Below are 14,799 nucleotides of genomic sequence, written 5' to 3'. Positions count from 1 at the left end.
TTACGCATACTGAATATAAAACTGAACGAAATCTTAAAATTAAGCATTCTGAACACTAAATGGAAATAAAACGTTATGGACGAAAAAAAAGTGATGAAAGCTAAACCAGGAAAGTGCTCAAGTGAAAGTAACCTACAAAAAAGAGCACAAGTGTGAACGAGTTTAACCAAGGTAGGGCATAAATTGGTGAAGGAATAGGGGAGGGTCATTTGTGGTTTCCTTGAGAGCCATGGGTAGTGGGTGAAGCCGTATCCTTAGTAACATGGGCCTGCTCAAGGCGGGAATTGGGGTATCTATAAAAAAAGCAAAGGGCCATAGGTGTGCCCTTCACACTGCTAAGCAAAAGGTATGCCAATTATCTGGTTTTAAGGTAAACTCAGATGGGGAGATAAACGGTACCCCTAGACAACAGTAGAAAGGTGTCCTAATAAGGGCCCGAAAATGTGAACAGATGAATGGTCTCTGCACTCCCCACAACCTCAGTAGATAGTCAAATGATTTATACCCATGCAGACCTTATATATAATACAGTACCTAGAAGTAATAAAGGGGGCTAACACTTTCCCAACCGTTTCCCGCAATGGGATCCCTCATCAAAAGTCACAATATGCTTGGACTTATAATATGAGACAAATGTGCAGCAACATCCTACTGCAGTTTTTTTTATCAGGAGTGAAGTGCAGTAGTTTAATACATTAAGATATGCAGGAAATAAGGGGAATTTGGTAAAATGGCAGTCTTTGGAAGAAAATCCAGGGATCTGGGGGAGACTAGGAAAAATGTCAAAGTTCAGGCAAGTACCTTAAAAGGCCATTTAGTGGAGAAATATTCCCCATGGGAAATAACAGCAGTGGTTATAGAGAAAATGCAGGCAATATCTATTTTACCAACCCAGGTGCAGGCAAAGGAACAATCAACCCCAGAGGATGTCACAAGCACCCCTTGTAATGTTCTAGAGTCATTTTGAGACCCCACCAGTAAAAGAGGTGAGGAGACAGAGCTGGATTCAGGCTTATGGTTGCCACTGGCCAACCCGCAACACTCCACTACACCAGGATCTAGGAGACCCTTAAAGGGAAATCAGTCAAATAAACTCAGGACCTGGGGTCAAGTACTCTTGGTGTCAGATGCAGAGGACTTAACCCAGAAATGGTGAAACAACCCAATGAGTACACAGCTCCATCCACAGAGCAAGATGCAGGATATGGTACCACAGGGTTTACGCCACAAAACAGCGATGACCTAGACAACACAAAGAAGAAGAATCCATCATTTTAGGAGAAGGAGCGTTGAAGAGGAAGCACCTGGAAGAAGGATGAACCCATCCAAGCGGCTACATAGGGCTCAAAGGGCAAAAGCGAAGCAGCAATCCAGCAGAAAATGGTCCGTTGACAGGGGCAATGGTGAAAAAGAACAAGTTACTTACCTGTGGTAACGTTCTTTTGACTGGATGTTCCTCCCACGTGTTCCTCATCTTTGATATTCAAGTCTACTTGTAGCTTGCTTCAGAATGTTTTTCTTCTTAGGGTCGACTGTTATGCAGCATCGAGTCTTGGTCCTCGATGGCTTCCATATCGTCCCTCATGACGTTGATGCTGGTATATGAAGCACGCGCACTAACCATTACCTCAGTTCTTAGTTTCTTCCCCTCTTTAACTTGCATGCTGTGTCACAAGATGAGACAATCTTGACGTTGCACGAACGGAAGGTAAGACATGGAAATTCTAGGCAGGCAAGAGGGGATGGATGGGAGGGCGATGAGGAATACGTGGGAGGAACTTACAGTCGAAAGAACGTTACCACGGGTAAGTAACTTGTTCTTCGAATGGAGTGTGTTCTCCCGTGCATTTCTCATTTTTGATAGACCCTCAGAGCAGTTCGACTTAGGATGTGGGTGCCAAGAATTTGCCTATTTGTTTATATTATGGAGGACAGCCTTGCCAAATGAGGCTTTCTCTCCAGAAAAGGAATCTACACAGTAGAATCTACTGAAAGTGTAAAGGGACGACCAGGTTGCCGCTCTACAAATGTCTCGCACTGGCACACATCTTTCCAGAGCTGAACAAGCAGCCACCCCTCTAGTGGAATGTGCCCTCAGACCGACGGGCAACTCTTTGCCTGTTAACGAGTAACTCTGTTTATGCACATTACAATCCATCTAGAGATTGTTTAGTTTGTGACTGGCATGCCGAGTCTTTGGCCAGCATAACCGATGAAAAGTTGATGATCTTGGAGAATACTTGCAGTCCTTGTAATGTAGCAGCTTAGTGCCCTTTTCGGGTCTAGACAATGTTGTCTCTCTTCCTCTAACAATACAATACGTTGTGCTAAATGAAATTCTGGCAGAAATTTAGGAAGGAGAGATGATCTAACTCTTAAATCTACTTCATCCTTGGAAAAGGATCTAAAAGGTTGTTTGAAAGATAAGGTTTGTAGCTCACTTACCCTGCGGGCAGATGTGATGGCTATTATAAAGGCCATTTTCATAGTGAGCATCCTCAAAGGACACAAATGTAAGGGCTCAAATGGAGCTCCCATAAGACATCTTAATACAATATTTAAATCTATTATGGCACGGTGAAGGGAGTGAGCAGAAGCCCTTTGGAAAGTGTACCATAATTGGCACTTTGAAGTATGACCCCCTCATCTGGAGATCTTTTAAAGATTGATAGTGCCGCTAAGTAGCCCTTCACCATGGTCACTTGCAACCCAGAATCGGTCAGGTGGAGAGAAAAACGATAGAACATGGGGAAGTTTACATGTGAAACGATCTAGTCTCTTCTCTCTGTACCAGCTGTGAGAAATTTCTAGCCGGTTTGAAAAGTGGACTGATAAGGGGATGATTGAGCCGGGGAGGAATACGATGGAGTGGACAGTCCTTGACTGTAACTTGCTTGTGATGCACGTGGGTATGTTTGTCCTCGAAAGGAGCGGCATGTGTTAAAAACACCTCTTTGAATATAGGTCTTATTAGAGATTTGGTTTGGTTTTTAAAGGTCTCATGCTCTTCTATAGCATTTTTAGAGCATCATCCACTGCCTACCAAATAAGTCATTGGATTCAATGGGCATATATAGCAGTCTTGCTTGTGTCTCTAGTTGAAAACTGACCGGCGTAACCAAGAATGACGTTTTAAAAGAGTAGCTTCAGCTAGGATTCAACCAGTACTGTCAGCTGCATCTAAATTATTTTGAATTATACTGTTGGCAACTTTTTTGCCTTCAGTCACAGTTTTGCTAATCTGTGAGCGTAAAGGTTCAGGAACAGCATCAAGTTGGTCCGGAACACTGTCCCATAGTGAACTATCGTAGCTAGCTAATAATGTGGTATTGCTAGCGATGTGTACCTGATAGGCTGCGGATGTGGACAGTTTTCTACTTACAGCATATCATGTTTTGCTCTCTTTCTCGGGTGGTGCTTCAGAAGACGTTAACAGAGTGGCCACCCTTTTCCTTGTGGTTGTGACAATATAGGGGTGATCAAAGAGGGTCCCTTATATTATGACAAATTAATGTTGCGAATGCCATATTGATGACTGCGGGTGTGGTAAAGCGAGCGCGGTTTACTTTTTGTTCAGAACTGATTCAATATTAGCTTGCATGCACACAGAAAGATGAATTATCAAATCTACCAAATGTAAAAAGATACTTGTACCGTAATATAAATACCTGGGCAATTCATTAATCTCAACATAAGTGCCCTTTTACAAACAATCAGAACATAGTGGTTATGGCTTTCGTGCAAAAGGCACTTTTTACTTCTTAAACAGGTTTTCAGACAAGGAAGGCAGGTAAATTAGTAATCCCAACCTTTTGCAGTCAGCATCTGCAAAAATAGCATTGAGTTTATGGTCTGATAAATCTCATAGATAGTAGATGTAATCTCCTGATGTTTGAGAGAGTGACCAAACTAATTTGTTTATTCTGGTCAGTAGTAAAACACAGGCTAAGCTAAATGCCTAAAACTATTTACTAGTTTCAATTCATGCGATAATGTGGGAGCCTTGAGATTGGAAAAGTTGCAAGGGAAAAGATTGAAATCTTTAGAGGGGCTTATTCATTTGTTTGGTTAAGTATTTTTCCAGGTCATAAGAAGGTTTATGGAGCCGCACAACTTAGAAGGTCTTTATAAAGGCGGCAGAAGTCTGTGGAATGGAGATGGCTATCTATAGTTCAAGGGGAATAATGGATAAGCAGACCTTGATCTATTTGCTAAAATAAGTCAGCAATACCATGTGCAATCATACTTTAAGGTTTTAGGCCAGTTATTCTAGCAATAAGTTATATTTTCAATAGTAATGGTTAAATAATACACCAACGTCAGGACCTACTACAACCAATCCCAAGAAGAGGTGTGTTTTAAAATATGATCTGACGATAATAATGAAGATAAGCCTGACCAATGAAAATGGAAGAATTGGGGAAAGATGGAACTTCTTTGAAAAGGTTTTGTCCAATCATATTTGGTGGGTGGAGAGCAATAAAACGTATCTTGGATTGTTTCTTTATTGCAAAAAAGTATATACATTGCCAACTGATGTATTGTTGAGACTTGGGTTTGTTTGGTCCTGCAACACCATCTAACCGCTCCCCAGATCCTTTGTACAATAATCTAGCTTCATGTACAACCGTGTACTTGCTATTTAAGTGGTGGTTCTGTTTTTGGTTAAGGTGATTAAAAGTCCACCTCCACATTTGGCGAGCCAAGTAGGAGCCCAAACGTTCCGAGATGTTGGGGGTCTTCTGTCCACACCGCTCAGCTGGGGCACCTCACATCGGAGACCAGTCTTCCGTGAAAAAAAGGTTTGCAGGCACCATATTGGTTAAAGGTCCGTCTGCTCCCCAGAGACATGGTGCCATGGCCTAGCAGTGTGGAACGATTTGACGAAGCACCGCATTGGAGCACCTCGGGTTCACGCAAGTACAGAGTTAGGGGTCTAAAGCTAGAGGGGAAATGGGGGTTGTTTCCTTGATTTAAGGGGATTTTTTGTTTTTTTGGGGGTGATTTCTTTTAAATTTTTCTGGGGTGGTAAGGTTAGACTTGGAGTGTGGGTGTGAGATTAGTTGAGTTTGCAGGCTTTGGAAAAGTGTATGTTTTTTGATAGAGTGATTGAACTGTTTTGTGTTGAAAGTCCTTTATATATATTTTTTACTTAGTACTTTATTATAGAGGTGTGAGGGGGTATCTTACCCTGCACACCAGTGTGAAGCTTGTCCTGATACTCTTTAGTTTGCTTGTCTGGTTGCCTGGAGGCCTCACTTCAGGGTGGGGTGGTATCTTAGGGTAAGTCCAACCGTAGATACCTTTCTGAAGTAGGTCTTGACATTCTTTTGTATTTGCTGTGCATGGTTAGTCTCATCCTGCCACACCATCTAACAGCTCCCCAGAGCTTTTGTACAATAAACTTGCTTTATGTACAACCGTGTACTCACTTCTTAAGTGCTGGGCCTGTTTTTGGTTAAGGTGAGGTCCACCCCCACACCCAGTAGGGAATCTAGCTTAAGCTGTACCCTAATGTAGAGGGGGTCAGTAGGTGAAGGTTTAAATGTTGTTTTGACACAGGGATTCACTGCTTTGGCTAGGGGAGCAGTTGTTAAAGATGGCTGAATACGTTTAGCAACTGACTGTAGCAAAGTTATGAACTGGCCAACAGACCTGTTTCATCCTAGGATGTCATCGCCAAAGTCTGTGTCTTGCAGGACATCCTGAGTTTGGATCTTAAAAATGATCAGCTGCTTTAATTAGTAGATCATTGTAGTGAATTTGGTTGTGTAAAGGTGAATCAGCAATAGGGTGATCTTAATCTTTGGGTGATGGCAACACATAAATGGCAGGAACATCATCGTCCTCTTGATCCGGAGTATAGTGATCATCAAACTGACCTTAATCATCATCAGTATAAACATCATCACCTAAAGTTTGGTCTCCCTGATGTTGACCTTGGTTATCATCTGGTAATGAAATGACTGTTGTGGGTTGGACGGATGATTGCAACCTTTGAGACTTTGTTCTCCTTCCCCTAAATGAAAATATTTTTGTTTTCAGGGGTTCTTTTATAGAAAGGTTACAAAACATGAAATTCTAGCCATAGTGTTTTACAAACTTGTCTTTAGTCCAATACCCTGTACTAGGAGCGTTGAAAGCTATAGAATCATCTTCAACTTGAAAAGTGTGATGTGAAGATGAAGTCTCAGATAAAGGAGATGAAGCTGATGCGTATCGTGTATGTTTTGATGTACCGTCTGAGGATGTAGAAACTTGTTTGTAAGGTTGTTGTGATGTGTGCCTTTCAACGAGACCGTCAGAGTGCATTGAAGATTTTCATTTCATCGCTTGTTGCTCAGTACGCGAATGAACAGTATCTTTATGCGCTATGGTGGAAGTTTTTGCGCTTGACGTCTGTTTAGGATGTTTGTCTATGGTGAACGTGAAGACGAGGGCCCAGAGGACAAAAAGCATTATGCTTTTTTCTGATACGGATGGCCATATTTCTACTTTTTAGTCGACGAATGGCTGGGGGATGTGTCTTTAGCACTGGAACTTTTTGTGTGCCTTTGTCGCCGAGTGTAGTCTCCATGACAGAGGCACCGGCCTGCTAATCGGAGGTGGGGGACAGGCATATGGGATACAGCAGAACCCATAATGTCTTCGGGGTCACTCTGTTCGGTGTAGCCGCCTTGCTCTTCCTCTGACTCTTCCACGCCTGTTGGGTTATCAGCCTCGGATTGCATGGCATAGGCCGTCCAACAATTAGTACGCCTGTCTTTTTAAGTTTTGGGTCAAAACAATTTACGGACGAACAGCACTTTCAGCGGGATCCCTCGGAAGGCAGTGGTTGCACACGCGATACGTGTCCTTCCATGGAAATTTTCTATTACAGGATGGCCAACATTTAAAAGGAGTATTTTCCATGATGTTTTAAAAAAAGCAGCACAACATAGATTATAGGGGCAAGATTTGATTTTGATTTTGAGGAATTTATAACGCGCTCAGAACAGACCTAACCGTATAGATGGTATTTCTTGCTTAAAGCAGCTAGCACAGAGTGTATTCATAATCATATTCTAAAGAGAGAGGGAACTCTAGTCACAACCCAATAACCAGATTTTATTTTAAAAAAAACGTTTTTAGGGCCTTCCGAAAGTTAAGCAGAGAATCTAAATTCCGCATTTCTCTGGGTAGGCTATTCCATAGTCTGGGACCATACACCGAGAATCTTCTATCCCCTCTAGATACAAATGTAGATGAGGGGATGGTTAACAGTGCTTGGTCACTTGAGCGTAGACATCTGGATGGTTGATAGAACCTAAACATGTCCTTAAGATAATCCGGTGCCATATAATTCAAACATTTGAAAATCAGACTGGCTATTTTGAACTTTATGCGGTCTTCAACTGATAACCAATGGAGTTGACGACGGAAGATGCGAAAAGACATTCTCTAACATTATAGAAACTATGAGAATCCCCCCCACTCTCCCAACTGTAACAGGCCGGACCCTACTGCAGGCTGAAGCGAGTCGTTAAGTCAAGGAGAAAGTTGCAGAAAAGCCTCGAAATTTGGTGATGTTCCACGAAAGCCGCTGAAGAGTTGATGTTCGTCGAGCGATGGCGAAGTAGCAGTAGCAAACGTATAACTCTACATAAGTTTTAATACTTTAATTATGGCGTCGAGAAACCATGATGGCGGCAAAAAACAATCTGAGGGACCTTGATGCATGAAGGACCATGGGTACAGTACACGTCACACTAGATATAGTATTCCAAACATGCTGAGTCGACGTCCCTTTTAAAGCAGATCCATAAGCCTCAGAAAATGTAAGATATTGTTTTCTGCTAGTTAAACAAAATACTAATATTAAAACTTCAGTTGAAGACACTTTATGGTTACAATAATTCAACAACTAAAAAATATTCTCCATTTGTTAGCAATGCTTGCATAATCCCTTTTGCCCAGCTCTGCTCATGACAGCACGCACAACATCACATATGACATTGAAAACTGCCACACTGGGATATTACACGTGGCATCACTAACATCTGCACGTTCTTAAGGCAAAGAGGAAAGTGGTATTGTGTTTCGGGTAAGCAATAGCATGCCTAGGTATATTACAAAATATATTAGCCGGGCCTTTCTGCAGGCCATACCCACTAGGCATTCTAGGGATGGGTTCTACATCTAGAGTTTGTGCACCAGCCATTACTTTGGCGCCATACACAGATGGCATGGAGGAACCCTATTTCCTGTAAGTACTGTTTGTAGGGGTACTGTGCCTGAGCCATGGCCTTAGACTAAGACTAGAAAGACTTTCACAGGGCATGGCCATCGGGGGTGGTGTGCCAGTGGTAACTACAGGTTACTGCATACTGTATGTACTGTGGGTAAGGCACTTGGCATGGGGAAGTTATCTCTTTGCCTAGTATTTAGGAATTGCGATAATCTTCATTGAATAAATGATGCCACTAGTGATTTCATCAATTGTACTATTTCTCACATCATGTCTGGTCATTCCCCATGAACAGTGGCACTGCCAGCTGTGCCTGTGATGGATGGAGGACATGGATTTCAACCATACCCTGCAGGAAATGGGCCGAGGAAGTCACCTTTCTCTGTGCTCAGGCCTTGGGACTACCTGCAGTGTCTTTTGGGCATGGCCTTCACCCCGGTCCAGTGAACCTACCCGCATCTATAAAAAACATACTTCACACTCATATCTCACCTTAAGGAACTCTTCCGATGGCCATTGAATCTTTTCCTCCATCTCCGCAATCAGTTTATCGAGAAATGAAATATCATCTGAAAGTTTAGTTATGTTCACCGCTCTTGCTATGGTGATTTTCTTGTTCATTTCCTCCAGTCGACTGAGAACCTGCTGCTCTTTATTTCTCAGCATCTTGTAGAGACCATCAAACTTGTCCACCACTTTCTGTTTCTCATTGGCCAACTGATTCTTTGAAGTGGAAATAAAGAAGAAACATTAATTTTCCCAGTAGCTCATTTTGGAATGCATGACACGAGAGCTGTGATTCAATTCCTCTGCTCAGAACAACTGCAGAGATGGATGCTTCAAAATATTATTCCCCTTGATTAGTATCACAGCGTGTTTGTGTTATATATAGCTTATGCCAAACCAAAGAAGTTCTTATGATCGGGTCACCTGCCTTAGTAAACACAATGTACAGTAAAATTAGCAGGTCCATTGCTGTGCGTTTCTCAGCTTTCCATCAATTGGGAGCAAGCACAGAAAAATACTTAAGTGAATATTGGTTATGAACTGATAAGGGCATTCAATGGTGCATAACTTAGCTGGGAATGAAAGTGAACACCAAAGAACATCCTTCCCCCAATCATTAACCCACATGCAAATTATGAACCAAGGCTGTAGGCTTTATCACAGACACATTGGGCCTCATTACGGGTCCGGCGGTAACCCGGCCGATGCTACCGGTGGGTTGCCGCCGGAACCGTAATATTTTACCAGTGCCACCGGAAGATTACAACTCTGGCGACTCGGGAAGTCAGGCGCCAGTAAAATGTAAGTCCCCATTCCCATAGAGTCTCTATGGGAGTGGGGACACAGAAGCTATTGGTGCTGGTGCTTCTGTGACTGGTCTGCCTACCGTGGTGGCCGCTGCACCTGGCAGGGTCAGACCCGTCAGGCACAGCAGCCATGGCAGGCAGACCCAGAGTTTGCCAATCTGCAAACAAGGGCGCTGGTGAGAACTAGTAGCTTACCGGCACCCTTGTTCCCAGACCGGCAAACTCCTAATGAGGCCCACTGTGTCTGTTTACGGCAGACTGTATGACATGGGGTAAAAGCCTACGTCTTCTGCATCTGGAGAGGCCAGTCTGCACAGGACAGTGCTGCTCTCACAGTCCCTAAAATGAAGTGTGGAAATGCATGATATATGATATGATATATGATATGATATATGGCATTTATAACGCGCCTACACACAAGTGTTTCAGTGATAAAGTAAGAGGAGAGTATTGCCAAAAAATAACTTAACAACCACACCCTCTTGAACTGTGTGCGCTCATAACCTCAAGTCGATATCTAGTTTTAAGCTTTATATTTGCACGTTTGATGCATGCGGTCCTGTGGTAGTGCTCAGATTACTTTTACTTGCCGTTGCCCAAGCTTGCCTGACTACTGTTTTTTACTCACATTTCATTTTGTCTTAGATCCCACTTCGCTAACTATTGGTTTTAGCATTTCCATACCATTCTAAAATGGCGACCTGCGAACGGGTCTACCCCACCTCCTCGTTTTTGAAGGTCATGTGGTTGCTGACTCGGTCTTGAAGTCGCATGAGATGAAGGGATGGGTGCATCTGCCCAGCAGGTATGCTGCATGGATGCCAAAGGCAAGCCCATCTGTGTTTATCTGCAACAGCCTGTGAGGGTTGGCATGTGAGGGTTTGTATTGGTGACCCAATACAAACCCTCACATGCCAACCCCTTACTTTCTCTTCCATCGTAGGTAAGATGTAGCTTCCTACAACAAAGGTTCCTTGTCTGCAGTAGCACACTACTTACCTACCCAGTGCCTTTCAGTGCTTGATTTTATATAGCTATACCAATATACTTTTCTCCCTTTTCTTGCTCCTTGAGTAGCCATCATTAATGGTGATGCTAGCAGGACATATTAACCAAAAGTATGCACTCGCCGTGGATGGTTCTCAGAAACGCCATTTTTAGACAAATCTGCATAGCCTTAGGACACCATGTGATGTTCTCTGCCTCTGCAATCCCATCCCTCTCCCTACACAGTCTACCGGAGGGGATGACCCCTGCAGCACTACTGAACTGGGACAGCCGACCCTGCCCTTTAAGATAAGGTAGCAATACTATGGGATGAATGGGGATGCAGAAGATACAAACATCAATAATCGAAACGACTCAGGAAGTTGGCAAAGTTGACTGTTTTAATGTCCATTATCTAAAACAGGGAGTACAACAGACATCTACGGATGTCTTACAGCATAGTCTCAATGATTTTCATAAAAAACATACTTATAGTAAAAACTCGTCATGGATGACGTCAACCTACGTATAACTAACGTCCTACTACGTGGCAAACTACAAAAACGTATTGAAAATAGTGATTGGATAAGAAGGAACATCTAGGTATACGTTCCATACTAGTCTAAGACTGTGATAGGCTCCTTAACATCAGATGGGGCAACTAAGACCTCCCCTTAAACATGTCACTATGAACGTCACTAAATTTGCCACAAGGAAGTACGTTGAATAAATACCCTTGTTTACCTGGTGTCCCGGGATGAGTTATATCATGTCCTTTGCTAGAAGATTGACGATCTCCTCAAGGAGGATTTTCTGGTGGTCCAAGGAATGTACATTTTGACGTGGAGGGTGGTTTCGGGGATGCTCCAACAGTTCTATGCAGTATCCTGCGGACAGCACCCATCTGTCTGATGTGATCCCTTTCCAAGCTTCGGTGAAGTTGGTAATGCGTCCCCCTACTGGAGATGCGTGGGAAGGGACCCTGATCGCGTCGTCACTGTTTTGCGGGAGGCGTGCCGCCTCTGCTGGGGCTGCCTCTACCCTTACCACGGCCCTTCTTGTTTCCCCTTTTGAAACTCTGGGTTGATTGCTGGTTGTTACCCCATGACGTACCCTGCCCCTGAGAATAGTTGAAGCCTCTGTGAATTTTGGCCGCGTGGGCCACGAAAATTACCATTCCCTCTTTGATTAGGGGGTTTGTTGGTCAACTGTCCCAGGGATTTCAGAGTCTCATACTCATCCTTGGCATTTTTTAATGCGTCCTCTACCGCCTTGCCAAACAGTAGATTTGGCTCCAGCGGCATGTCGATTAAGGGTGCTTGTGTCTCAGGTTTAAAACCTGACTGTCTTAACCAAGCATGCCTCTTAATGACAGTGCTCTCTGCTATTAGCCTGTCGGCATTATCCGCAGCATCAAAGGTTCCCTTAAGGATGCAACCGGACACGACTCTCCCCTCCGACGAAACCTGTGCCAACTGACCCTTTAAATGTTCCGGTGCGGAGTCGATGAGTGCAGAAACTTGCTAGCAATGTTGGCAGTTGTAGCTAGCCAGCAGAATGGTGGAGTTGGCAATCCTTGCCTGGTAGGCGGAATTGGAGGCTACCTTCCTTCCCAACCCGTAGATCTTCTTGCTCTCCTTGTCAGGGGGAGCCTCAGGCGAAGATAGGGGCGTTCCCGCCCTCTTCCGGGTATTAGTCACTACCAGGGAGTCCAGTTTCAGTTGCCCCTTATGTAAAGCGGGTCTGATAGGGCTGCCCTGAATAATTTTTTAATTCTGGGGTTTACTGCCCTGGTGAGGTTAGGATTGAGAAGGGAAGGATCAATTCTCCCTTGTATAGACTTGAGAATAGGGATGGCCTGGGCAATGGGTTTCTTTTCTCCCACTAGTTCTTCGGCAAAGTCCCTCTCCTCCTGTGCTCCCTGAGTGTCAATGCGGAAGTGTTCTGCCGCTCTAGACAAAACCTAATTTAGGAGAGGTTGGTTGTCGATTGGAGAGTCAGTAACCTGAGGTTCTTTGCCTACCGGGGAGTCTACTCTGTAGACTTCTGGGTCATCTTCCTCGTCCTCTTGGTCCTCGACATCCCCATAGTAGTCCACCCCAGTTTGGTCGTCCAACGTTACCAATTCTGGATCCTCACCTTGTAGTGGATCCTCACTATACTGAGCGTATGGCTGTACATGGAAAGGGTCAAAAGACCAACCTTGCGTTGGTGTCTCAACTTGAGGTTTCTTACCAGGGTGTTGCTGGTCCCTAGACCCTGAGGGAGTAGCCCCGTCAGGTGTATAGGAGAGGAAGTGGTCTGGGTTTTTGGCATAGAAGTCTGCTACTGATGACATTCTAGACATAACTATCTATATCCTCACTGGACCATTCTTTGGAGCTGGGGATAACCCTTTCCTGGGAGTGTTTCCCTGTTATGACCTGACTGGATTTATGGGTTTGTGCAGGGGTCTTGTTAGTTGTCTATCAGAAGATTTAGCACTGTCTTTATGTAGTAGAGGTGCAGAAGAAGGCTGAGATCTCTTCTTCTGCTGTTTTCGACATCTGGCGCCGAGATTCGGGGGTAGAGTCCCTATCTTTAGAGTGAGGACGTTGGGATACGGGAGCAGCCGTCGAGCGTTCTGCTGACGCCGATTCCTGGAGCGCGGCTTGGGGATGGAGGTCGGCCTCGTCTTCCGACAATTGGACCTCTATAACTTTGGTGGGTGAGGCACTCTTGGCAACAGTGCATGGTTGCCTGGTGGCATGCTGCGATCTTGACCGAGAGCGCCCAGAGGACACCGATTCAGTGGACCGTTCTTTGTGTGCCTCTTTCCGAGAGCTTGACACGCGCATCGAGTCTCGGTTGGACTTCGAGTGTTTAGTGGAAGTGTTGTGGGAAGCGCTCGTGTCGCCGGTTGTGTTCCCTATAGCTGCCCTGCCGGACAACCTTCTGAGGTCGGGGGCTTGCGCTTGGCTGTCTTTCGACGACACGTTGCCCTCGCCGTCCGATAGTACGGCGTCGCTGCCATCACTGAAGGTGCCCTCCGCTTCCATGGCCTCTCGTTGCCTGGCGTGGTGCCCCCAACGTTTGGTCGAACGGTCCTTTAGAGTCTTAGCCTTGAAGCGGCTTCACACTGTGCAGTTCGCCTCGGGGTGGTCCCTCGGCAAGCAGAGGTTACAGGTGGCGTGTCTGTCAACCCAAGGGTACTTGCAGTTGCACTTGGGGCAAAATTGGAAAGGGGTACCCTCCATACGCACCTTGTGGCAGCGGGCTAGTGTGTGTAGGAATGTGTGTGTCAGTGTAGAGTATGTACCACCCCCCACTCTCCCTACTTGTAGGGGCGAGGCCAGAGGCCTTCCAAGGCCCAGGCCGAGGCCAGTGGCCTTCCGAGGCCCAAAGTCCGTCGTGCAGCTCTCGACGGTTGTTAGGAGAGGGCCGGCGTCGAGTTTCGAAAATCAGTGACTCGACATGGGGATGGAAGAAACGGGGAAATATTATACTATTTGCAAAATTGTGGCTAAAAGCCAGGGAACTCCGTGGGATGCTTCTGACAAGTATGGCAGAAAAAACAATCTGAGGGTCCTAGACGCGTGAGGGATCATGGGTACAGTGGACATCACACTAGGGATAGTATTACTGGCACGCCCTGTGTCGACTCTGTAATACTCTGCAGCTTCCACTAGATGTCGGCCTATGCACAGTATGCACAGCATGTGATCTAAGCAGATTCCACAAGCCTCAGAAATATCATTTTCAGCACATAAAACAAAAAGAGAAACGGACATACTTGACTGGCCACATATATCTCAGTCTGCGATCCTCAAGACTTATCCTTGCCCCTAAAAAAACCCTGGCTGGGATGTAAACCGTTCTCTTTAGACGAGTCCGTAGTCTACGTCATCTGCTAATGGGACCCTAGATACGATTCCTTCTGTTACGTGCCATGACGCAGGACACTGGGCTTACTCTACTTTGAGGATCCTCATCTCACAGTTTCTTAATTGCTTGGCTTCTCTCCTCAAGTAAATTTCATCGTCTCGAGTCACTTACCTCAACCTCCTCCCTTATCACTCTTTTCACTTATTGCCCATTCACAATTTTGATGCCTCACTCAATTCTTTACCCACCATTCGCTTTTTCGACTTCCGGCTCTCGGGATCGCTGCCTCTTTATCAGCTGCTTCATCAACCTTTCATCCATTCAGCTTCATGTAGACGTCAGGGGAGGGGGGGTTTGCCTAAAAACAAGGGACCCGTCTAACCTGAGCTTGCAAGGCTTTATACTATT

General features: G+C 44.9%; 1 protein-coding gene across 1 annotated transcript in view; it reads right to left on the bottom strand.

The window, feature by feature from the left end:
• LOC138511281 (E3 ubiquitin-protein ligase TRIM39-like) overlaps positions 1-14,799 on the bottom strand; it is a 202,546-nt gene that overhangs the window by 104,598 nt on the left and 83,149 nt on the right. Inside the window, exon 3 of the mRNA XM_069626833.1 lies at positions 8,720-8,950. Within this exon, the coding sequence (XP_069482934.1) occupies positions 8,720-8,950 (231 nt within the window). The remainder of the gene's footprint in view (positions 1-8,719; positions 8,951-14,799) is intronic.

Source organism: Ambystoma mexicanum, chromosome 6p, assembly GCF_040938575.1.
Source record: "Ambystoma mexicanum isolate Mex_15411 chromosome 6p, UKY_AmexF1_1, whole genome shotgun sequence".
In the NCBI taxonomy this organism is placed as follows: domain Eukaryota; kingdom Metazoa; phylum Chordata; class Amphibia; order Caudata; family Ambystomatidae; genus Ambystoma; species Ambystoma mexicanum.
Note: the sequence above shows the minus strand (reverse complement) of the source record. Positions and strands in the feature narration are given on the sequence as shown.